Source organism: Geotrypetes seraphini, chromosome 1, assembly GCF_902459505.1.
Source record: "Geotrypetes seraphini chromosome 1, aGeoSer1.1, whole genome shotgun sequence".
NCBI lineage: Eukaryota > Metazoa > Chordata > Amphibia > Gymnophiona > Dermophiidae > Geotrypetes > Geotrypetes seraphini.
Window position 1 is genome coordinate 540,110,211 of NC_047084.1, and position 26,866 is coordinate 540,137,076.

At 41.5% G+C, this 26,866-nt stretch overlaps 1 protein-coding gene across 1 annotated transcript in view; it reads right to left on the reverse strand.

The window, feature by feature from the left end:
* Nucleotides 1–1,082: 1,082 nt before the first annotated feature.
* The window catches only part of MAN2A1 (mannosidase alpha class 2A member 1), a 414,578-nt gene continuing 388,794 nt past the window's right edge, over nucleotides 1,083–26,866 (reverse strand). The window contains exons 21-22 of the mRNA XM_033929139.1: nucleotides 19,969–20,079; nucleotides 1,083–2,607 (exon numbers count right to left, since the gene is read on the reverse strand). Of these exons, the coding sequence (XP_033785030.1) occupies nucleotides 2,455–2,607; nucleotides 19,969–20,079 (264 nt within the window). The 3' untranslated portion in view covers nucleotides 1,083–2,454. The remainder of the gene's footprint in view (nucleotides 2,608–19,968; nucleotides 20,080–26,866) is intronic.

Sequence of the window (26,866 nt, forward strand, 5' to 3'; positions counted from 1 at the left end):
GGGGGGGGGGGGGAAATTAAGTGACTTGCCCAGGGTCAAAAGGAGCAGCATGGGTTTGAACCCACAACCTCAGGGTGCTGAGGCTGTAGCTTTAACCACTGCACCACACTCTTTTTGCTGTTTTGGGCTTTCAACTGAACCAACATTAGCCTGTTAGGTTCTGGTGCCATGAGCCTTCATTTGTCACTGCCTAAGGTATTTTTCTCCAAACATATCAGGTCTTTGAATAGTCTAATGGACATCAGGAAAGCAGTAAAAATCTCTCTCTTCCATTGACCCATCCATGTCAGTGAAACCTCCTCTTCCTAAGAACTCAACCACGGACTTAACATGTTATATTTATTTAAAAATTATGTAAATACTTTATGTGCACTGTTTCTGTATGCAAGTCTCCCCATGACCTTTCATGTCTACAGCCTGATTATCCCATCTGATTGCTCCGCCCCAATGATGTAGATTATTGTAACTATGCATTGTAACTATGTAAATATGTAAACTATGTATGCCCTTAGATTCAAAATAGGCTGCCTTCTGTTTTGAAACTGTACGTGTTCTCTTGTTACCCACCCTGAGCTTTCTGGGAGGACGGGATATAAATCGAAATAAATAAATATAGAATCTGGCCCTAAGTGTATGGGCCGCCATGCTGAAATATTTTTCACTGAATTTAAGACAAATCTAAGAGCATTGTTAATACTAGAAATTCTGATATTCACAGATTTATAAAAAATGCCAAATTAGAAAAATGATGACTTAATGAATTGGAAATTATTGTAATAAATAAACTAAACTTCAAGATAGGAAATTGTTAGCATGATCTTTTGTACATTTATAGGCACATCATTCTCAGCACATGTCAGTTTATATCAAGTGACCGTACTGCAAAATAGTTCTTAGGAACTGTGCGTATTGCAGTTTCTGCAACACTCTGCAGACTCCTTGGCAGCAATTGAGATTAACATTTACAGCACTATTTTTCTGTTTTCTTTATGACTAAATACATCAACTTAATACATTCAAACAGTCAATGTTCAGAATAATATCAGCAATCAGTATGCAATGATTTATCACAGACCAGTATTACCATTTCAAAAATAAAATATATAGTTTAATTTCATATAAACTTTCCCGCCCCTGAAAAAAAAAAGTCATATACAACACTGCAAAATAGAAACAAGGAATGTATCAAAAATAAGGCACATTAATTGTGATATGACTATTTTGGAATACAAAAATCCTCCATCTTGGATATAAACAGTATGTACATGAGCTGTGTACAATATTTTACAAGGAACATACATACTGGAAGGTGGAAATGGAATAATTGCACAAATCCCATTGAAAGAAAGTTGTATTCTCTGTGTGCTGTGTAGTACTTCATTAGTGTTCACAGGAAGTAGTAATACTTAGAGACTGCATTAACTAAAATTTAAGTCATTGTAAATCTTCACACAGATTGTTCACAATTCTCCTGAACTGCTAGAACATTAACATAAATGACCACACATACATAACATGAATCAGATGCCAATCTAAGACTCTCTTTAACTAAGCCACGATAGAGCTTTCTACCGCAGCCTGGGGCACTAAATGCTCTGATGCTCACAGAATTTCTATAAGCATCGAAGCATTTAGTGCTCCAGGCCATGGTAGAAACATCTGCTGTGGCTTACTAAAAGAGGGCCTAAGTGAGGTATTTAGGATACTGTTCAAAACAGAGCAGCCCCCAGAAATTCTGAGAAACTGTAGAACAGAAGCTTAAGTAATTTCAATATTAACAATTCTGCAGTTTAATCTTTTCACAGGAATAGGAAAAGTACTATCTTGGAATGCTATACAGTATACAACAGACAATTTTCTTTTAAAGCAGAACCAATTAATATTTATAGTTTTGCTTCAAAATGAATCTAGATTTACATGTTGCTAAGATAAACACTTGGGATTGTGGGAAAACTGATCATCACTGATGTTATAAAGGCTCTTAATTGAACTTTATCAAAAATAAATCATCACAGCACTAAATATTCCAGTTAGTTATATAAACTATTTGGCATCAGCTATTACCAAGTGTTTCTTCTTCTACTTTCATTTGTTACTTGTAAAAATGGGATTTCAACATTGCAATTATAGTATATATAAATTAATCAAAACTAGGAATGTAAATTCTTTAAGAAAATAAAAAGGAGCAACATTTAACCTGAGATTCAACTTTTTTGCTGAGAGTTTAGCATCTTAGAAATGTGGTTTTCATTGCATTCACTCATATTGATACTTTTTCTTTAAAAAAAATGTTTACAAAATGGCTTTTCATGTTGGTTGAAAAAAAAATCATTGATGTGTGTGTGCCTTCTCACAGTATCCACAAGCTTGAAAAATGTACTTATTTTATTGCAAGTTCAACAGATGAGATATAATTGCCAGTCACTGTTCTTCATTTAAAATTTCAAGTCAGGATTATCTAAGTTTAATTCGGAATGTACTTATCTCCATAGGATTCATATGGATTTCACTTGTATTACTGGCATCTGGAGATGAATGCATCAAGGATAAAGATGAAGGTACTAGACTTTCAATGTTCAGCTGACTGAAGAGTTTATGTATAAGAATCTGAAATATATAAAATAATTCATTTAAAATGTATATACAAGCAAATTACTTAAGTTCCCACTGCTCAAACTGCAAACAGTAAACTACATCATAACATTGACCAGTTAGCACAGTTACTTACCATAACAGATGTTATCCAGGGACAACAGGCAGCTATTCTCACATGTGAGTGACATCATCCACGGAGCCCGGATGCGGACAGCCTCGCAAGCAGAGTTGCTTGAAGAAACTCTGAAGTTTCCAGTCTGCCGCATCGCGCATGCCTTCCCGCCCAGCACAGGGCACATCTCAGTTCAGATAGCTAGCAGAGAAGCCAACCCGAGGAGGTGAGTGGGTTGTGAGAATAGCTGCCTGCAGTCCCTGGATAACATCTGTTACGGTAAGTAACTATGCTTTATCCCAGGACAAGCAGGCAGCCTATTCTCACAGAATGGGATGGTGGGAGTGTTGGCAATTCAGGAGAATAAATTTTGTAATGCTCTCTGGCCAAAATGGCCATCCCGTCTGCAGAAAACATCCAGACAATAATGAGAGGTGAAAGTATGAACCGAGGATCAGGTGGCAGCTTTGCAAATTTCCTCAATAGGAGTGGATCTGAGGAAAGCTACTGAAGCCACCATGGCTCTGACTTTATGGACTGTGACTCGACTCTGTAGTTGCAGTCCAGCCTGGGCATAGCAGAAAGAGATACAAGCAGCCATCCAGTTGCAGATGGTACGTTTAGAAATTGGATGTCCCAACTTGTTTGGCTCGAAGGAGACAAAAAGTTGAGGAGCAGATCTGTGTGGTTTGGTATGTTCCAAGTAGACGGCCAAAGCACATTTACAGATCAGAGTATGAAGAGCTGATTCTCCAGGATGAGGATGAGAATGAGGCCTTGGAAAAAACACTGGAAGTACAATGGATTGGTTGCGATGAAATTCTGAAACCACTTTAGTTAAGAATTTAGGATGAGTACGGAGGACCATCTTGTCATGATGGAAAACTAAAGGTGGATCAGCAACTAAAGCTTGCAGCTCACCGACTCTTCGAGCAGATGCGAGGGCAATGAGAAACACCACTTTCCAAGTGAGATATTTCAGATGAGACATAAACATTGGTTCAAATGGAGGCTTCATTAACTGAGCAAGAACAGTGAGATCCCAAACCACTGGATGAGCAGGGAGGGGTTTCCTTTCAATAGGCTGATGGAAAGCAGCAACTGCACTGAGATGGACTTGGATAGATGTAGACATGAAGCCAGAGGTAGATAAGTGCAAAAGATAATCCAGAACAGAAGATAAGGAGGAATCTTGAGGCTCCTTGTCATGTAGAAAATCTAGTCCATTTTTGGTGTAGCATTGTCTAGTAGCAGGCTTTCTAGAAGCCTCTAAAGTGTCTCTTACAGGTTGAGAAAACTGAAGAGGAGTTATGTTGAGAGGTACAAAGCTGTCAGGCGCAGAGACTGTAGGTTGGGATGAATAAGAGATCTTTCATTCTGTGTAAGCAGAGAAGAGATAAACTGGTAAAAGGTATGGCTCCCTGCTGCTGAGTTGAAGTAGAAGGGAATACCAAAGTTGTCTCGGCCACCGAGGAGCTATCAGAATCATGGTGGCATGATCGTTCTTCAATTTGACTAGAGGCTTGAGGATAAGAGGGAATGCATACAAAAAGAGATTCGTCCATTCCAGTAGAAAAGCATCTGTCTTGAGGCGATGAGGAGAGTATATCCTGGAGCAGAGGAGAGTATATCCTGGAGCAGAACTAAGGCAGTTTGTGGTTGTGGGGAGATGCAAAGAGATCTATCTGAGGAGTTCCCCACTGAGAAAAAATGTGATGAAGAGGCGAGGAATTGAGTGTCCATTCGTGAGGTTGCAGAAGATGACTCAATTTGTCCGCCAGTTTTTCTCCCCTTGAATGTAGACAGCTTTCAGGAAGGTGTTGTGAAGGATTGCCCAATCTCAAATCTTCAGAGCTTCTCGGCAAAGATGGAGAGATCCCGTTCCTCTCTGCTTGTTGACATAGTACATGGCGACTTGGTTGTCCATCCGAATGAGGACTACCTGGTCGTGAAGCAGATGTTGAAAAGCTTTGAGAGCATTGAAGATCGCTCTGAGTTCCAACAGACTGATATGACACTGACGATCTGTGCTGGACCAATGACCTTGAGTACGGAGACCATCGAGATGAGCCCAAGCGTAAGTCGAGGAATCTGTCGTGAGGACCTTCTAATGAGGGGGGCATCTGAAACAGTAAACCTCTGGAGAGACTGGAAGAGAGCATCCACCAGTGGAGAGACTGGCTCAACGAAGGAGTGATTGTAATGTGTCGAGAGAGTGGTTCGCAAGCCTGCGTCCACTGAGGAATTCTGAGGTGAAGTCTGGCAAAAGGAGTCACATGAACTGTCGATGGCACGGAGATGAAGCAGAGCTTGAGCTTCCTGAAGAAGGGCGGTCTGGGATGGATTGGAAGGATACTCTCTTGGAGGAAGCTCTGGTAGAACCTGAGTAAAATAAAGAGAATATCCTTCCCTGATTATTGACAGCACCCAGAAGTCGGATGTAATGGTCTTCCATCGATGGTAAAAATGATGGAGACGACCTCCTATGGGGGGGAAGGGAGGACAGAGGCAAAACGATGGAGGTTATGCTCTGTTTGAGACAGTCAAAAAGGTGGCGCAGTCTTAGGCGCAGCAGAAGGCTGAGGTTTCTGTTGCTTCTGCTGCTGTTGTTTCTTGGGAGGTGCTCAAGTGTAAGGAGCCACCCTTGGAGGATAACACCTCTGGAAGGATGGAAGAAGTCGAAGTTTTTGCAGAAGCTGGCTTTGGTCTGACAATTGAAACAAAAGATTTTTCATGCTCAGACAACTTCTTGGTGGTGGCCTCTATGGATTCATCAAAGAGGTCATTGCTCACACAAGGATTATTAGCCAGACGGTCTTGAAGACTGGGGTCCATAGAAAATGGTGTGAAGCCAGGCCAGGCGGCACATCGCTACCGAGAAAGCAGTGACTGGAAGAAAGTTCAAAGGCATCATAAGATGACTGGAGAAGATATAACCAGAGTTGTACTAAGGTAGCAGTGAGTTCTAGAAACTCCAAATGCCTATGTTGGTCCAGGTTTTTCATAAAAACCTGGAAGGATATCAATCATGAACTTAAAATAAGTAGTGAAGATAAAATTGTAGTTGAGGACTCTGGAGGTCATCATGGAATTCTGATAAAGGCGACGGCCAAACTTGTCCATGGTCTTTCCTTCTCTTCCAGGAGGTACTGTGGCATAGACTCTGGAAGGATGGGTCCTCTTCAATGAGGATTCCACAAGGAGGGATTGGCGAGATAGTTGTGAATTCTCAATGTAGAGTTCTATACCTCGATTCCAATTTGCCTGGAACAGCAGGTATAGCATAAAAAGTCTCCAGATTTCGTTTGAAAGTATGAGACAAAAGTCTGTTAAAAGGAAGCCTGGGTGACTCTGAAGGAGGTTGAGGCAGATGCATTTCTTCTAAATACTCCTTAGAGTATTTAGAACCAGCGTCCAATTTAATATCCAGGTCAGCAGCCATTTGACGAAGAAAGGAGGAAAAGAACAATTGATCCGCCAGAGCCTGGCCTCGAGAAGGACTCGATGACCTCGAGGCAACGAAGACGAAGTCTCTCTGGAGTTTTGGTAACCCAAGGAATAGACAGACTTGGAGGAAGCATTGGAAGCAGTTGAGTCCTCAAGGTCTGCAATTGGTGACCTTGATTGAGGAGTCGGAGGCCTCGAAGAGCTGGAAGGTCTGGATTGAGGCCTGGACGAGGAAGGCTTTTCTGCGGAAGAAGACCTGCGCCTCGATGAGGGCCTTGATCTGTGACGAGAGTGCTGCCTGGAAGTAGGTCTCGGGTGAAATTGAGGAGACTTCGCCCTATGCTTGGAAACGGGCAGTGCTACTGGTGAATGAATAGGGCTAGATGCTGTAGATCGAAACCCCATAGATTCAGTGGCTTGGATCGAGGAATCTCGAAGCACTCGCAAAGACTCGGCTCCTTGTATGGAGTGTGAGGATTCCTGTCGAGACACTCGCAAAGACTCGACTCCTTGCATAGAGTATGAGGATTCCAATCCAGACACTCGCAAAGACTCGACTCCTTGCATAGCGTGTGAAGATTCCAATCCAGACACTTGCAAAGACTCGACTCCTTGCATAGAGTGTGAAGATTTCAATCCAGACACTCGCAAAGACTCGATTCCTTGCATAGAGTGTGTAGATTCCATACCAGACACTCACAAAGACTCGACTCCTTGCATAGTGTGTAGACTCAGCTCGAAACACAGGCAGGGACTCGACCTTGTGGGAGACTGCTGATTGCCCAGGCTGGATTGCAGGAAGTAGAGTCGAGGCAGGACTGTATTTGCTCAGTAATTGAACAAATTGCTACTTTAACATGGTCTGGAGAGAAGCCTGCAATTGTGGATCCGATTCTGAAACTGGACCACTTGCTGAGGCTAAAGGCTCCGAGGTGGCAGTAGAAGCATGCTTCGGCTTGGAAGATTGATGCTTGAGGACCACCGCAGGAACCTTCTGCTTAGGTATCTGACCTGAGGGAAGCTCAGGGGAAGATAAGGCAAGAGTACTCGAGGCCAAAAGACGATCCAAAAGAGAAAGGTCTGATGAGACTCGAGGTCAGGGTTGTGGAAACAGGAGGACCCCCGGTTGAAGCCTTGACCGAGTCAGAAATTGAGGTCGAGGGTGTAGCTTTAGAGTCCATCCTGAGCAGCTTTTCCACTTGAACCCGATGATATTTAAGGGCTCGAGGTTGAAGAGTAGCACAGCGCTCGCACGACTTTGGACTATGGTCAGGCCCGAGACAGCGAAGACACCAGCGGTGTGGGTCCGTGAGAGAAATCGCACACTGGCTATACTTCTTGAAGCCCTTGACTGGCCGGGACATAGGAGGGAAGATAGCCGCCGTGAAGTCAAAACCTGCAGGCACGCGACCTGTCCCGCCAGTCAGCTGATGGAAAAATAAAACTTTTTTTTTTAAACTAACAGAAAGAAAAAAGGCACAGCAATTCGGCTAAAAGAAAATAAACCACGGTAAAGAGAAGGCACGAAGCGAATGAAATTCAGTGTAGAGCATCAAAGACAGATTTCTCGGCTCCGCAGAAAACTGAGAACTGAGGAGACTCGCCCTGTGCTGGGCGGGAAGGTACTCGCGCATGCGGCAGACTCGAAACTTCAGAGTTTCTACAAGCAAGTTTGCTTGCGAGGCTGTCTGCATCCGGGCTCCGTGGATGACATCACCCATAAGTGAGAATAGCTGCCTGCTTGTCCTGGGATAAAGAATTTTACCTCACGCAAAATTGTCATTTCTTTAATAAGACATTAACTATTTTTTTTCTGAGGCCCTCCAAGTACCTACAAATCCAAAATGTTGCCTTGCAAAGGGTTTGAGTTCGAGACCACTGGCTTATATTGTGTGGTGAGCCCTCAAGGAATTAAAAAAAAAAATGTACTGTATCCAGCTGTAAACCACTACATTATATTAAACGACATTTTACCAACTTGAGTTCAAAGACACTAACAAAAAAGATAACTGAATAACCAAGAGGAATCAGTATCTAAATTACTCACAATACAAATTTCCTAAATAAAAAAGTCTAACTTAGAAACATGATGGCAGATAAAGGCCAAATGGACCATCCAGTCTGCCCATCCACAGTAACCATTAAGTCTTCCTCTCTCTAAGAGATCTCACGTGGTTATCCGAAGCCTTGAATTCAGACACAGTCTCTTGTCTCCACCACTTCTTCTGGGAGACTGTTCCAGAACTACCACCCTTTCTGTAAAAAGTACTTCCTTAGATTACTCCTGAGCCTATCACCTCTTAACTTTCCAGAGTTTCTTTTCAAATGAAAGACTCGTCTCATGCACATTTACGTCACCACAGGTTTTTAAACATCTCTATCATATCTCCCCTCTCCCATCTTTCCTTTAAAGTACACATATTGAGTTATTTAAGTCTGTCCCCACACACCTATCCTTTTAATATCTTTTTGAAGGTGCGGTCTCCAGAATTGTACACAATATTGTAAATGACATCTCACCAGAGTCTTATACAGGGGAATCAATACCTCCTTTTTCCTACTGCCCATACCTCTTCCTGTGCACCCTAGCATCCTTCTAGCTTTCGCTGTCAACTTGCTAACCTGTTTGGCCACCTTAAGATCATCACATAGAATCACACACAAGTTCTGCTCTTTTGTCATGCACATAAGTTCTTCACCCCCCTAAACCAGCGGTCTCAAACTCAAACCCTTTGCAGGGCCACATTTTGGATTTGTAGGTACTTGGAGGTCCTCAGAAAAAATAGTTAATGTCTTATTGCATGAGATAAAACTCGTTATGGTTTATAAATCTTTCCTTAATTGCTTCTGATAAGAGATTTCAGCTATACACAGCTGAAAGCAGTGCAACATGCAGAAAGTGAAGTTTAGATAGTTTTTCACTTTCTGTATGTTGCACTGCTTTCAGCTGTGTATAGCTGAAATTATCAGAAGCAATTAAGGAAGGATTTATTAACTATAAAGAGTTTTACCTCATGCAAAATTGAGATTTAGATTCTAAAGTATCAGTTGCAAGAGACATGATTTTGGTGTAATTGGGTGCAATTGTCCACTCCATCTCACAATCACGTACAGATGCAGGAAAGCGCTTGTGTGAGGTTACAGCAGTGAGGCGGGCAACGTTCCAGAACAATAGTAACATACCGAGGGCCTCAAAATAGTACCTGGTGGGCCGCGGGTTTGAGACCACTGATATAAGCTAACTGCTTTCACCATATTCTGCCTGGAGATTAGAGGAGAGTTTGATAAGAAGTTTTTCTCTCTCCCGAGGTTTATCATCAGTGCCTTAACAATGGGAGAATTTGACTCATTAAGCTAAGTACTGCTGATTTTTGTCTAAACTAAACTAAAACTTCAGTTTATAGATCGTGCCTTTTCTATAAAAATAAGAGCTCGACTCGGTTTACAGTAAAATTAATAAAAGAAAAATGGAGGAGAGAGAGATTTTACAATTTTGAAAATAACCAAGTTTTCAGATATTTACAAAATATTTGAAGAGAGCCCAGATCTCACAACTGTAGAGGAATGTTATTCTATAATTCAGTTATTTTGAAAGATAGAGATTTCCCCACTTTGCCAGTAGAGACTTTGGCCCTGATTCTCCAAAGTGCATCCCGATTTTAGGCGTCCTACAGCTGTCTAATCAGCCAATCGGGATGCACGTTTAAAAAAAAAAAAATGCTCCCCAGGCAAGCCTGAAGGCGCCTCCGGGAGCCTAGGGAGACCCGCAAGATGCCTAAGCTCGTCTAAGGGCCTTAGGCGGGCCTTAGGCTGAACCTAGGCGGCCCTACGCGTCTCCCTAGTAGAGGAGAAGCTTAAAATGTAGGCCAGCAAAATGCTGGCCTACATTGTAAGTAGACGCGGCCGCTATACTTATCGCGGCAAGGGATCTCTCTATCGCTATAAGTATAGCGGGCCGCGGCCCCCTGACCAGGAGGGTGCCCAAACCCTCTGCCCGAAGATGCACCCCCCCCGACACTACCGACCGCCCCCCCGACACTACCGATCTCCCCCCCTCACAATATCGATAGCTGGCAGGAGGGTGCCCAATCCCTCCTGCCCGAAGACGCCCCCCCCCGACACTACCGACCGCCCCCCCGACACTACTGACCGCCCCCCCGACATTACCGATCTCCCCCCCATGACAATATCGACAGCTGGCAGGAGGGTGCCCAATCCCTCCTGCCCGAAGACGCCCCCTCCCCGACACTACCGTCCGCCCCCCCGACATTACCGATCTCCCCCCCCCGACAATATCGATAGCTGGCAGGAGGGTGTCCAATCCCTCCTGCCCGAAGACGCACCCCCCCCCCCCCCCGGCGCTAACAACCCCCAAACCTGTTCTTAGATGGGTCTTGCACGTCTTGAGCCGGCAGGCACGCTCGACGAAATGAAGCGGGCCCGCCCCTTCCCGGCCCATCCCGCCGAAGCCTAAGGCATAGCGGGTCCGCCCATCCCCACTTAATCTAAGGCCTGATTATCAGACCTTAGACTTAGTGGGGATGGGCGGACCCGCTATGCCTAAGGCCTGATTGGTCCAGGCTTCTAGAGCCTGGGCCAATCAGGCCTTAGGCTTCGGCGGGATGGGCCGGGAAGGGGCGGGCCCGCTTCATTTCGTCGAGGCGTGCCTGCCGGCTCAAGACGTGCAAGACCCATCTAAGAACAGGTTTGGGGGTTGTTAGCGCCGGGGGGGTGCGTCTTCGGGCAGGAGGGATTGGACATCCTCCTGCCAGCGAAAGATATTGTCGGGGGGGGGAGGGGAGATCGGTAATGTCGGGGGGGCGGTCGGTAGTGTCGGGGGGGTGCGTCTTCGGGCAGAGGGTTTGGGCACCCTCCTGGTCAGGGGGCCGCGGCCCGCTATACTTATAGCGGCAGAGAGATCCTTTGCGATAAGTGTAGCGGGCCGTGTCTAATCTAACCCGTTTCTCTAACCCGCGTCTGTAACATAGACGTCGGTTACAGAATCGGGGTTTAGTTTAGGCCGATTCTGAATAGGATGCCTCTCCCGGGCATCCTATTTAGAATCAGGGCCTAGGTGTCTTGCGGGCCTCGCCTTCAATATAGGCGGCCTGCCTGGGGAGCATTTTTTTAAAAAAACATGCATCCCGATTGGCTGATTAGACAGCTGTAGGACGCCTACAGCTGCCTAAAATCGGGACGCACTTTTAGAGAATCCTTTGTCTTTTAGTGAAGGGAAGGATAGTTTACGTTTTTGTAAGGTTCTGGTAATACTAGGTCTTTTGGAATTCCAAGACAAAGGGATTAGTAAAGGACAGATGCCAAACAAGATCTTGAATGTTATACAGGCACATTTAAAGTATACCCTAGAGATTATTGGAAGCCAGTGAAGTTTTACCAAAAGCAGAGATACGTGCTCAAATTTGCTCTTACCAAAAATCAACCTAGCTGCAGTATTTTGAATCAACTGGAGTCCCTGTAAACTTTTTTTGTCAAACTTAGATATAATTACAATAGTCTAACTGCGAAATAATAATTGATTTTACAATAACAGCAAAATGCTGTTGATGGAAGCAAGTCCTAACTTTTCTCAGCATATGAAGGCTTAAAATCTTTTTTTTTTTTTTTTTTTACCAGTGAATTAATATATTCATTAAATGAAAGTGGTGAATCTATAATAATGCCCAAGACTTTAGTAGGAAAATTAATCTGTAAAGATGTCCCTGATGGCAGTAAGATAGAAGAGGGAAGATGATCCAACTTTGGACTAAGCCACAACAATTTTATTTTAGTTTCATTTAACTTAATTTGAACAGAAAGGGCCCAAGTTTGAAGTTTCGTTATGCATTCGATGTAGATAGGTTAGAAAAATTTGAGTCATAACATCAAGACTCAAATCATTAAATGGAATCCTCTGAATCTCTCTTGGTGGGGGAGATTAGAGTCGATCAAGATGGTGCTGTCCCCTAAAATATTATACACCTTGAGCATGTTACCTACACTCCTTCCTCTGTCAGTCTATAAAAAACTGGAATCTTTATTAACCAAATTCTTATGGAATAATAGCACACCCAGAATTGCTCTCCACAAATTGAAGCAATGCAGAAAGTATGGGGGTGTGAACTTTCCTGATTTATTAGATTATCATCACGCCTTTTTGTCTCGTCAAGGTACTCGTTGGTTGATCTCTGACTCTTCTGCAACACAAAGCACTCGCTGGCTAACTTTTGAACAAGCTAGATATTCTCCGTTCAGTTTACAACACCTTCCTTTCATGCTGCCACCTTCATCTCCGATTATACGAGATCATATACTATTATCTATGATTCAAGTCATTAAGCGTTTAGAATTGTCACTTGCTACTAAATGGCTGGACACACTTTATGCACCCATTTGGCGTAACAATACAATACGAATACAAAACAATGTTGTTGACCTGAAAAAGTGGCAAGCTGCTGGTATACATCAGTTAAATCAGTTGTACGATGGCTGTAATTGGAAGTCCTTTGACCAATTGTGTGCTGCTTATGATCTCCCGTATACTCAACACTACCGCTGGTTGCAGCTTAAACATGCGCTCTCCTCACAGCTCAAACAGCAATCGTCCATTACTAGTGCTCCTGACTTATTGTCGCTTTGTGCTTCCATGTCTACTCGCAGAAAAGAAGCATCTAGATGGTATAAATACACTCGCTTACAAAAACTACTGCGTCCTTCCGAAACAGAACATAAGTGGTCTCTTGAACTTCAAATAGATATAGATGAGGAAAAATGGGAATATTTGTGGTCCCGTACCCATATTATTTGCAAATCGGCGTCCTTCCTCCAAACTTCATTATTCCTTACACACAGAGCTTATTGGACTCCTAGCCGTCTGGCTCGCTTCCATCATGGAGCTCCGGACAAATGTTGGTCTTGTGGATTAGCGCAGGGTACCCTTAGACATATGCTATTTGAATGTATATTTCTCCAACCCTTCTGGACCAATATCATAAATAACATTAATGTCTTATTACAAACGTCCATTCCACTGACATATAGATCCATCATTATGGGCAGTATTGATTCCCCGGTCAGTTGCTCCAAAGATGCAGACTGCCTTGTTCATATACTTCTACTCATAGCTATCAAGATCATACTCTCAAACTGGAAAAATCTCGAATCTGTGAGTTATGATTCTTGGTAGAATACCACTTGCTTGATAGCTAAATATGAAAAAATTGCAGCGGAAAGATCAGGTTCATTAACCAAATTTAACAAACTCTGGGGACCACTGCTTCAGTATGCTGATCCACCATTTGTTGACTGATTTGAGTCCTTATATTTTGTGTTAATAATACATTAATACCCCTTCTGGCATTAATACTTGCTAATTATTGATTGCAATTCTATCTTTGTGTCCTCCTAGTGGTGGTTATCATACACTGTTGTGTTATGTTTTCTTAGAATGATTGTATACAGATGTCACATCATTATTACTGTCTAAGTATCATGATCTATTCATTTCTCCCTTCTTCTTTTCCCCTCTCCCCTGCTGATATGACTTGTTGTTTCATCATTGCCTCGTTCTGGGGCGTTGACTCATGTATTTACTATTCTTCAGTGCAAGTATTATTATTGTATTGATCCACTGTTATTTCTGTATTATTTTGTTATGCAAAACTTTCAATAAAAATTTACTGAACTTAAAAAAAAGAAAAATTTGAGTCTACCTCGAGAACAAAAATGTCATTGGCATAAGTATAACAGATTCGAGGGGAGATAATTTAAAAAATTTCAAAGTAGTCTGTTATGCCTGTGGCCAGGCCAGGGCATGGCATAATCTGTGAATTTCCATGTCTGCTTCAATTCTTGTTTTTTTTAACTCCCTGTATATGTTCCCACTTTCACTTTGTTTTAATGAAAGCATACTATGGGAGTTTTCTGGGCTGTTTTTCCCAACTTTGTTATCTTGTTACCGAGAAAGGATTCTCATGGTACTGTGAACATTCCAGCTGTAAGGGCTGTGAGATAAGTGGGACACCTGTTGTTTACTGGAGGAACCGCAGTGTGTGTGTGTGTGTGTGAGAACAACTTAATTCAGCATTTTTTATGCTATATAAGACTGAGAATCACATCCTAGAATAGAATTTGGCTCCGTGTCCGTCCGTCTCTCTCTCTCTGTTTCTATTTTATATATGTATTCTGTTTCTGTTTCATCTAGTGTTTATCTGATGTTTATGCAATAAAATATCATATTACTCTGATGCTTTCTTTGGATGTTACTATTGCACACCCTTGTTAGATAGACACGTGGCATTACATAGTCATATAAATATTGACAAGAATGGGGGACAGAGGTGATCCCTGAGGTACTCCGCATAACGGCTTCCAAGGGAAAGACATAGTACCGTTCATGTTAACAGTATAAGACTGAGATCATAAGAATTTGGAAAACTAGTCGAGACCTATCTCAGAAAGCTGATGGATCAGAATGTTGTGATGAATGATGTCAAAAGTCACAGACAGATCAAATTGTAATAGGATTGCGTATTTATTGCTCAAGTGTAATTGCTGGACCTTTGAAATTAATGATACCAGTAGGTTTCTGTACTGAAATTTGGCCTAAATCCATGCTGACATGGCAGGAAAATGGCAAATCTCTCCAGATAAGAGGAGAGTTAAACAGAAATGATAGCTTGTTTACTTTAACTCTTTTGGATGGAGATGACAGGCAGGAATTCCACTGTTATTTGTGAATTAGATTGATAGTAATCGCAGTATACAAGTTCATTCATTGTTGTCACTCACACACAGTATGCTCCTATGATGGTGTGGGGCTAAGTTGTGAGTTTATCTCACCTTGGAAAAAGCCCAGCATGTTCAAGCATTGTGGCTGTAGTTCTCTTTGAACTTTGTGCTGCCTCAAGCTTGTAACCTCACACTGAGAACATACTTCACTATTATTATTACATCATTCTAGTGTTAGTTTTGTAGTTGGGTTCCTCCCCTTCACATTAAGAAATATTTTCTCTGGTTTGTTTTAAATCTACTACTTAGTATCTTCATTGCATGCCCCCTAGTCCTATTATTAGTGAAAAAGGTATAACCTAAATTCAAAAATAAATAAATAAATATGTCTCTCAGGGGCCTAGGAGGGGGAGGAGAACCAATGCAACACTAATACCAAGATAGAATGGTAGGGTGAATAAAATTAGAGAGGGAAATGGAACTATATGTGTTACGACAGAACTGAGATAGACAAGAAAACTCTGTAGGATAGAAATTCCTTCAATGAAAAGAAAAAAAATAGTGGAGGGGTTATATTGCTATCTACCTGGCCTGAATAAATAGACAGATGATGAAATATTAACAGAAATTAGGAATGTTAAAAAATTTGGCAACATAATAATATGTGTGGGAACACTGCAAACTACAAATTCACCTTGTCTAACAGTCCCCACAAGTGCTCTCTTCGCACTCCTGCCCTGCCCACTTGCATTTCAGCAAGGGAAGCCAATGAACAGGTCACAATTTTGGTGCCCCAACTTCCCTTGTACCCTGTGCGGCTGCACATAGCTAGCTACGGTTCTGAATGTGTGATTTCAATTATCCCAAAAGTGACTAGATACATGTCACATCAAGAAATGAAGACCATAAGAAGTAAAGTTCCTAAATGAATTGAGTGACTGCTTTATGGAGCTGTTATTTTATGAATGAACATGAGGAGGATTTATTTTAGATCTAGTCCTTAGTGAAATGCAGGACATGGTGCAAGAGGTAACAGTGCTGGGGTCAACTTGGTAATATTGATCTTAATGTGATCAAATTTGAGATAACTGAAGTGTAAACAGTAAGGAAATCTACTGCATTATTTAACTTTCAAAAAGCAACATGAAAAAAAAAGAGAGAAAAATGGTTAAAAAAAAAGCTAAATGTAGCACCTGCCAAGGTTAACCATTTAAATTAAGCACTGATGTTTAAAAATAATATCTTGGAAATCCACATTAGATGTTTTCCATGCATTAAAAATGTGGAAGAAAGGCAAAATGACAGCATGGTTAAAACATGAGCTGAAAGAGGCTATTAGCCAAAAGAACATCTTTTAATTTTAAAAAAAGGAATAAGTGGCCACATATTCCATGACTAAGGAACATATTAAAATCGCATATGGCACTTGATGGAAAGTGGTCAGTGTAATGCTAATTTCTGAAAAAGAGTTTCAGGGTGATCTGGGAATATATAGACCAGTATGCCCGATAGTATATACCATTTTGCAAAGCACTAATATAAAAAAACAAAATTACTGAAGCCATAAACATGGTTCAGTGAGACACAGTCAACGTGAATTAGGCCAAGTACAGTCTTGCCTCACAAATATGTAACTTTTTTTTGAAGCATGAATAAACATGGATAAAACTGAGACCTAAAATGTAGGTGGCAAGAAGGGCAGATTTAGGGTGCTCCCACCCCATCCACTGCATCACAGCTAAGCAAGGCAGGACAACAGATAGAGTGCAATTTTGATACCCCCACCTGCTTTGCACCCACACCAGCCATATAGCTACAGTCTTGGTGTTAACACCAATTTTCAGCATTAAAAAGCTAAATTAGCCTTATAAATGTATGCAGAAAAACAGCAGGCCTAAATTCATAAGCATCAATTTTAAGCTCCTAAGTGTAGGTGAATTTTCAGCTGAGAACTTAGCCTTCTAAATTTGGCTAAAAAATAGAGCACAAATATAGGAACTCAAGGCCTGATAAAGACCCCCCAAAAGCTAAATTTTATGAATTAAAAATCTGAGTGCTATGGAAATTCACAACCAAAAACAAGAGGTGGTGGTCAAAAACACAGGACACATCCAACTTGTTCCATGGAAAGAGAGACTAAGGGAACTCACCTTTTTTTACTCATACCTGTACTATCTGTAGTACCAATTGTACAAGTGCAAATGGCTTTCTAATGCGACAAAGCCACACTCTGTTGTCATATTGTATCACCCACACATGGAACTGACTTATTCCTGTTTGTCTATGTGTAATATGTTATTTAAAATACATAACTGCTTTGACACTGGTTTATGAGATTGCTTTGCAGCACAGGATGATTTTGTATGAGCTACTGATCAGAGATAGTGTCCCTCTGTCAAAGGAGGGATGATGTATCTTTCATAGCAGACTAGCTAATCAAATGGAGAGGGCTTTAAATTCACAGGCGAAGGGTCAGCAAATCGCCCAGGTAATTAAAATTCCTCAGGCAACTATAACACTAATCCCCAGATTCTCTAACCAGCGCCCATGTCGGAGGCTGCCTTAAAAGTGGCCTCCGAACACGTGTCAATGACATGACTGCACCGATTACAGAATTGTTTCTGAATCATACAAAGATAGGCAGGTGAAATGAAGGACTGGAAAACCCTGGCCTATATTTCAGTCGCCTATCTTTGCTGTGAAATTCTAAAACCAGACGGGATGCCACTGCGTGACACCCCCAACCCTTCCCCCACCATCCGAAATCATCAGGAAGAATTCCCACTCCCTCCTGCCTGATAATACCCACAAACACTCTACCCCTGACAACACTGTATCTTAAATGACAGTCCAGCAGGAGGGATGCTTTCTCCCTTCTGACAGCAGGCCCACCTCTTCAAAATGGCGGACTCTCCCCTACTTGGTGCATCCTGGGATGCACTGGGAAGGGCTTAAGACTCTGATTGGCCCAGGTGCCTAAGGCCCCTCCCACCAGAGCCTTAGGCCCACCATTTTAAAGAGGCGGGCATGCTCACAGGAGGGAGTGAGCATCCCTCCTGCTGGATTGCCATTTAAGGTACGGGGTTGTTGGGTGGGTGTCAGAGGTATCCAGGTGGGGTGTTCAGGTTGGGGGGGGGGGGTGTTGAGGCCTGTTTTCAGGCAGGAGGGAGTGGGCATCCCTCCTGCCAATTTTGGATGTAGGGTAGTGCCGCCCGATTCAGGGAAAAATGTTTTGGTTCAATTTGATTCGATTCAGCCTTTTGAATCGATTTATCGATTTGATTCGATTTTCCTGCCCAATTGGGTGTTTTTTCAAATATCCTGGTGGGTTTATTTTTTAGTCTGTTCAACCATCTCACCCCCCTTAGCCCTCTCCTACCCACGCTGGCACTGTGGTGTAAACAAACAAATAAAAAAGCCTTTTCCTCTCTGTCAGGTCCTAGCTCACGTTCACTGTCTAACACCAGCTGTGGCAGGATACACATTTCAAATCTGACATACTGTAATCACGAAACAGAAAATAAAATTATTTTTTCGACTTTTTGTTGTTTGGTCATTATTCAAATCATGTTGGTACCAGGATCTGGTTTCTGTTTGTCTTCTGATAACTTGCTTGCCAGGGTCACCTGCCCATTTGATGTTTTCTTCTTTCTCCATACTCACCATCTATCTTCCATCTCTGTCCTCCCCTTCCATTTCCCTTCCCTCTTCCATCTCCATCCCCACATTTCTTTAATGACCACTCCCCCACCCACCTCCACATTCCTCTCCTCTATGGGATCTGATAAGGCAGTACATTTGCGCTCTTTGTGCCACCAGCAATGTGAATGAAGCTTTCTCTCTGCTACTGCTTCATGCCTAAGTGGGCCCGAGAAGTAGTAGCAGAGGGAAAGCTTCCAACTGCGGAAGGCCGTGTGTTTACTTCACTCATGTTCCTGGTGGCCTGAAGAATGAAAGAACAGCTGCAGCAATGGATCCCACCATTCCCAGATCCACCATCTCTCCTTTTCTCAACTACCCTTTCATCCAGCTTCTCTCCCTCCTTCCCTACCACCCTAGGGTCCACCATCTCTCCCTTTCTCTTCCCAACTACCTTCCTATCCAGTATCTCTATCCCCCTCCCTCTACATCATCCCTTGGGTCCAACTTATCTCCCTTTCTTTTCCATCCCCACTGTCCACCATCTCTCTCCCTCTCCTGTTTTCAGACCCATTATTTCTTCTCCTTCCCCCCAACCCTAAATCTGGCATATGCCCCTCTCTTTAGACCCCCCCCTCTGTGTACTTCTAATAGCTACACCAGGGCCCCCCCCCCCCCCCCGAAGGCTGGCATGTTTCCCTCTTCTTTCCACTGTTGTCTGGCTTCCTCCTGGCCTCCCGGTTTCACTTTCAAAACAAATTACGGCCTGCAGAGGATCGCCCATGCAGTAGCAATTCTAGCAGGCTGCCGTCGAACTCCGCTACACATTCCCTCTACCGCGGTCCCACCCTACTCTGATGTCACATCCTGGTTTGGTCTGGGATGGACCGCTCAGAGGGAATGTGCAGTGGAGGACAACGGCAGCCTGCTAGAAATCGCTGTTCATTTTGTGCAGCCATGCAGTTCCTTCAAGTGATAAGGTATTTTACCAGAGTTTTTAAACCAGTATTTTACATTGAGCTATACAGCATTTTTTTCTTCAGATAAGTACTCCAGTGCCATCTATTGGAAATTTACATGTATTTTTAGATCATCATCTACACCCCTAAAGCAAGCATCCTCTTTGAAGTCGAAACACAGACCATGTTGGGTCTGGAAGGATATGAAAGAAAGACTGATGTGTTTTGTATCTTAATAGATGAGTGTATTCAATAAACTCAATTTTATTTCAGGTTGATGTGCACAGTTCCTTCCTCACTCTTTTCTTTGTTAAATGTATAAGAGATGGGTTTCTTTCATCTGAAAGAAGCTCTGGAATGAGAAGACATAATATTAAGTTGAAAGGAAATAAAGTGAAAAGTACTAATAATCTAAGGAATGGTGGTGAATGTGAGGAATGACCTCCCAATGGTGGTGGTGGAAGAGACAAAGAATGAAATTTTGCATACCTTTCCCTTAGTAGTAGAGCAGAGAAGTCCCATATCTTTGTTTGAGAATCTACAGTCAAAACCCTTTCTGTGAAGAATCAGTGCTGCTTCATCTGATGGCAAAGAATCCACCTAAAAATAAGTCAAATTTAAATATGCATTATATAAAAACCCCTCAATTTCATAAAGATTAATTCTTTATCATTGTGCTCCTAGTTCTAGATCAGTGGTCTCAAACACGAGGCCCGCATGCGGACCCCCAGGGACTATTTTGCGGCCCGCGATCTATCCTCTCCACTTCACAAGTTTTCCGATTGTGGAGAGGACAATCGCGTACAGATCGCAAGTGCTATAAATGACTTGCGTCGGAGGGAATGTAGCAAACGGCCTCCTGGTGGCGCTGTGCTTCTCCCAGTCTCAGCCTCCCTCCGCCCGCTTTGGTTTGCATCTCTAGGCGGCATTAGCGGCTTCCGGGTTGCGCTGTGCATCTCGCAATCTCAGCCTCCCTCCGCTCCCTCTCAGCCCGGATCCGGAGTGCACGGCTCACTCTGCCCTGCAGCTCACCCACAAGCACCGGAACCAAGGCATCCCAGGTTGTGGTGGCTGTAGGCCTTTGGAAAGTATGTGAAAAATGTGTTTCTTTGGAAATTGCAATTATCTGTCCCACAGAAATTTTTTTTTTCAACCCCCTATGATTTCTCCTGTGGTGTTTCTTCACATAGGCTTTGATTTATTACAATTGTCTGTCACACAGAAAGTTTTTTGATTCCCCCCCTCCTATGATTTCTCCTGTGGTGGTGTTTCTTCACATTGGCATATGTCAGTGGTCAACAAACTGCGGCTCTTTAGCCACTTCAGTGCGGCTCGCGGCTCACCTAAAGCAGGGGTCCCCAACATGCTTCCTTTCTCACTGCCCTCTCTCAAGTCACCGCCATTGGGGAACAGGCCGCCACCACAGCCGGTGAATAGGCTACCACCGCCACCATCGGGGAATAGGCTAACACCGCCGCAATCAGGGAACAGGCTGGCACCGAGTTCTTAGCTCTCCCTGCTTATCTTCCCCAGTGCGGAGCTGACCAATTCTCACCACCTGATGTCAATTCTAACGTCGGAGAGGAAGTTCTGGGCCAGCCAATCGCTGCCTGGCTGGCCCGGAACTTCCTCTCCGACATTAGAATTGGTGGTGAGAATTGGTCAGCCCCGTGCTGGGGAAGATAAGTAGGGAGAACTAAGAACTTGGCGCCGGCCTGTTCTCCGATGGTGGCTTGGGGGAGGGCAGGGAGAATTAAAGAAAGAAAGGGGGGGGACAAGGAGACAGAAAGAAAGAAGAGAGATGGGACACAGACAGAAAGGGGCATGGAGAAAGAAAAAAAGAAAGAAAGGGCATGGAGAAAGAAAAAAAGAAAGAAAGGGGGCATGGAGAGAGAGAGACAGACATATAGAAAGAAAGGGAGCATGGAGAGAAAGAGAAAGAAAGAAGGGGGCAGGGTGAAAGAAATAAAAAGTTGGGAGAGGGAAGGAGACAGATGCCAGTCCAGGGGAAAGGAAGAAAGGAAGGAGGGAGGGAGAGAAAAGAAAGAAAGATGTCAGACCATGGAAATAGGGACGAAAGAAGAGAGAAATAGAAGGGACGGTAAGACATGGAAACATAGATTTTGAAAAGAAAATAGAAAAATTGAGTATTAAGTTAATGCCAAAGATGGATGCAAAAACATATAACTGACCATGTAAATATAGACAAGCCTTTGAAGGGTGATCAAGAAATATTTTATAAAATTACTCAGAGATATCAAACTCTGAAAGGAAGGCTACAAGACCTCCCTTGGGTAAAGAGTTTACCTTCCAGTCATTGTTATTCTATGAAAATGTTTTTTGATCACAACCTGGAAAGGCTAAAAAGTTCAACTGTTTCAAAAGTTCAAATTAACTGTTTTGTTCTTGTTGTTAATATCATGCAAGCGTCACTGCATACTTGATGAAAAAGTCCACTTAGCTGTTAAACAGGAGTGAGGGACCCCCTCACTCCTGGTGAATACTCTGGGAGAGGATGCAAGGCCAAAGGGTAGAACTAGATATTGGTAATGGTGCTGTGCCACCTGAAATCTGAAGAATTTCCGGAAGGACAGATGCACTGGAATATGAGTATAAGTTTCTTTCAGATCTAGAAAGCACAGCCAGTCATTGCGATCTAAGAGGGGATATAATGTTGCTAGGGACAACATACAAAACTTTTCCTTCACTAAAAACTTGTTCAGACCCCTGAGGTCTATGATTGGACATAGACCTCCTGTCTTCTTTGGAACTAGGAAATACTGGGATTAAAATCTCTGATTCCTCTAGAGAGGTGGAATCTCTTCTATTGTATTGAGAAGAAGAAGAGATCCTATCTCTTGAAGAAGGGACATTTGTTGAGGGTTGAAAGAGGACTCTCTTGGAGGTTGATTTGGAGGTGTAACAGTATAGAAGTTCTGAATAAGAGAGTGCCTGTGAGAATTCCTGGAGATGGTGTGCATGGGAGGATTCTCAAGGTAATGTGCACATAAGGATTCTTAAGTTTAATTTTGAACAGCAGCAGCCGTAGTTGAGAGATGTATGCAGCAGCAGTGGAGAGCTGAATTCAGAGCTGTGTGTGGTAGAAGAGTACTCCAGGCATCATCCAGTGTGGCATCCAGGCATCCAGTGGTTTTGTTCCAGCACTAGCCAACGCAAGAGAGGTTAACTTTATTTTTACTTTTTTATGTGCACACAGAGAGTTAATTTTTGTTTTCTCACTCCTTACTTGAGACATAGTTAATGTTTATTTGAATAATTTACTTGAATAATTTTTGTGTTTAATTTTGTTTTGTACAATAAACTGTTAGTTTACATAAGTTATTAAAAGCATTGATCTATTGATCCAGTGTCCCAATGTCTAGATGACAGTGCCAGCATCTATTAGATTTAGAACTGTCTAATTTTTGTAACCTAACAGGGGTCCAGAAAGATCTATGTAACAAGAAAAATCACGTTTGTCTCATAGATGCTGATGCTGTACATCTCATCCTCTAAGTCCAAATTCGTGGCCACTGAGATGCAGAAATATGCTGCTTTAAATGTCTCTAAGACTAGTTTTTGTTTTTTTATTCAAGAATTCAGATATTAATTTATAGCACCAGGCGGCCTGATGTCCTAGGAAATCTGTCTGGAAGCATAGGACCTGCAAGCTATAATGAATTTTTAGGGTCTTAGTTATTAACTACAACAAACACATGAACATTATGAACTGATGTGTAAGGGAAGCAGGGAGAACTACAATAAGCATTGTTATTTACCTTTTATTATAGCCTTCTCTGCCTGCTGTGCCTTGCTCTTGTGCCGCCGCAAAGCGGCGGCGTGTCAGACTCCTCCCCCAAGTCAGGATAGCCCATGCGCTACATATTTGGGCCTACTGCGGCGCACGCTCCTTAGTGCGCTACCTGAGGGCGCCTCCTTTTTAAAATTCAGCCAACTCATTTTCAGAGTTTTTACCTCCCCATTCAAACTCATTAATTCTCTGGTTATATTTATCCTAATACCATACTTGCTACTCTCCTACAGCATTCCCTTTCCTTGTTTCACAATGTCAACCACTTCTACAAACATTCCTGTCTTCTGGGGACATCGTCCTCCCCCTAATAAAAGTAGTACAATATGCACTCCCTCTATCGTTGAAATACCAATTAAATCTCACTTTATTCATAGTAAATCTCCAAACTCCTCTGCACCCTATTCTAAAAACTGTACTATAAAAGCCACCAATCTAAAAATAGGTCTTATTAATGCTAGAACAATTAAAAGTAATACCATCTCTTAAAAGATGCTATTACTAACCTTAACCTACATGTACTCTGTATCGTCGAAACTTGGCTTACCGAAGGTGAGGAAGCTTACTTATCTTACTGCTGTCCACCTAACTATGATTTCTGTTGGAACCACAGGCCTAATCGAAAAGGCGGCGGCCTAGCGATCATTTTCCAAACTAATCTAATCACCATGTCGGACACTTCTACAGGTACTGTTGGTATCGAATACCTTCAAGTAAAAACTAATTCTAACCCTACAACTGACCTTTTGTTACTTTATATTCCATCACCTATAAATCACAATAACCTGATTCTACTTCAAAACTTAATTTTCGACTTTTGTTCTACTTCAACTCACCCCATCATTCTTGGAGATTTCAACATTCACTTTGAAGATAACACTAATACTTTTACATCTAAAATATTAACATTTCTGAACACTTTAAATCTCCAGACATTAATTAAGGTTCCGACTCATATTGCTAACCATACGCTTGACATGGTCCTTCATAATGAATCCCAAATTCTGTCGTGTGCAGATCCTTCAATTACTACTGTTCCCTAGTCCGACCATTACTTTATCACATTTAATCTCTGTTTCGAAAAACCAGACGCTTATTCAATAACTCCAGAGTCCAGAACTTTTACTTTCCGCGATTTTTCTAGGTTAGAATTATCGGATATTACTCCTTTTTTCATTTCTACCACTCTGAACTCAGATACTTCAACATTGGACGAAGACATAAATTCATGTATTTCTTCTCTACAACTTCTTATTGATAATAAAACATCAATAACTTCAAAAACACTCTCAACTCGTAAAATCTCAAATCTGTGGTATACAAGCAAACTTTCCCTTCTAAAAAAACAACTAAGGTCGTTAGAAAGAAAATGGCGACATAATAAGTCAGACATAAATCTTCAAAATTACAAAGAACAGGCTACATTCTATAAAATGAAAATTAATCAAGCTAAAACTAATTACTATAGTACAAAAATATCAAAAGCAAAAAATCCATCCATGTTGTATTCCATTCTAAAATCTATTGTATCTTCAACACAAAGAAAATATAACAAACTAAAAGTTAATCTTTCAGCTCAAGAACTTGCAAATTACTTCTGCTCAAAAATTAATAAAATCCGTAACTCTTTTCAGCAAAATTCAACCAACTCCAATGAAAATGATTGCAACTTGGAATCTGTTCTAATCTCTAAATTCAGGATACCTACTCTAACGGATATCAAACTCACCATTCAAAAAACCAATCTAAAAAACCAATCTACACGTTCAGAAATTATACCTCCATTCTACTTGAAAAAATTTTTCTCCTGCTTTGGTCCAATTATTCACTTACTTGTTCAAAAAAGTTTAGTTACTGCTTATGTTCCACAATCCTGGAAATCTGCCATAATTATACCTATACCAAAAGATCATAAAGCCAGCTCAGAAGAAGTTTCTAACTATCGCCCTATAGCCAGTTCCTTGCTAAAATAACCAAAAGATTGGTCTTCAATCAACTTTCAGACTTTATTGAAGCTTCAAACGCACTTCATCCCAATCAAACAGGTTTCTGGAAATTTTACAATACCGAACTTTCATTAATCGGTTTGACAAACAATATCCATTACTTCTTAGACCACCATAAATCAGTTGTTCTCTTTTCATTAGATTTGTCTGCGGCCTTTGACACCATCGATCATTTCCTATTGTTAGATCGATTTGAATCTTTCGGCGTCACCAATCAAGTTCTAAAATGGTTTTCATCTTTTCTTTCTAATCGCTCCTCAACTGTTCATTTTAATAATGAGCAATCTAAACCATTTACATCAACTTATGGTATTCCTCAAGGTTCCATTTTATCACCTCTTTTATTCAATATCTTTCTATCACCACTTTTAAGCTTATGTCAATCCATCGGTTTTACAGTTTTTGCCTATGCCGACGACATTCAATTACTTCATCCTTTAGACCCGAGAAATATTAATGAAATTCAGGTAATAAACATTAAACTTGACCAAATAAAAAAATGGCTTGATAAAAACCGACTAGCATTAAATATAAAAAAAACCAAAACAATGCTATTCACTTGGAAAAAGGATATCTCTTTAAGTTCCACTTTTATTTTAGACAATACCCCACTTGATATTGTCCCTTCGTTAAAAATTTTGGCCATCATCATTGATAAGCTCTCATTTCATGAAAATATAGGGCACACAATTAAATCATGTTTTTTAAAATTACGCATGATACGCTCTATAGCTAAATTTCTTGAACCTAAGTCTATTAATATACTGATTCACTCTCTGATCATTTCCAAAATCGACTACTGCAACTCACTCTTCTTTAATATTTCAAAAAAAGAAAAAAAAGGTTACAAATTATTCAGAATACGGCAATTAAACTAATACATAAGGCAAAAAAATTTGATCACGTTACACCTCTAATGATTGATTCACATTGGCTTCCAATAAGCCATCGAATCACATTCAAAATACTACTTCTAGTTTTCAAAGCCCTAACTTACAAGGAACCGCAGTTCATTACCCGGATGCTTACTCCATACAACGCAGCTAGGACTCTTCGGTCATCCTACAATAATTTATTAACAGTTCCATCTTTGAAAATAATCGGAACCAGAAGACAGGATATGTTTTCGGTTATAGCACCTCTTCTATGGAACCCCATTCCTCAATTTATTAGAAACGAAAAAGACCTTGTCTCCTTTAAAAAATCCTTAAAAACTTATCTCTTCAAAGATGCTTTTAATCTATGATTTTCTCAACCAAAATTTCTTTTTAACTTGCTATTTTAAAATCCTATTCCCCCTTATGTTATTTTCCTTTTTATGTTCTTCAACTCCTGATAAGAAATTGTAATTTCTTCCTTTTTCCCTTCCCTATTCGTGTATTGTCTTATTTAGTTTGTCTTTTATTTGTTATTGTATTAGTTGTTATATTTTAATTTGTATTGTACATCGCTTAGGAAATTAAATAGACGATTTATCAAGCATTAATAAAACTTGAAACTTAAAGGACATATGAAAGGCAAGTACAAAAGGAGGGTAAAAATTTTAAAAGTATTGATAAAAATTAAGGAA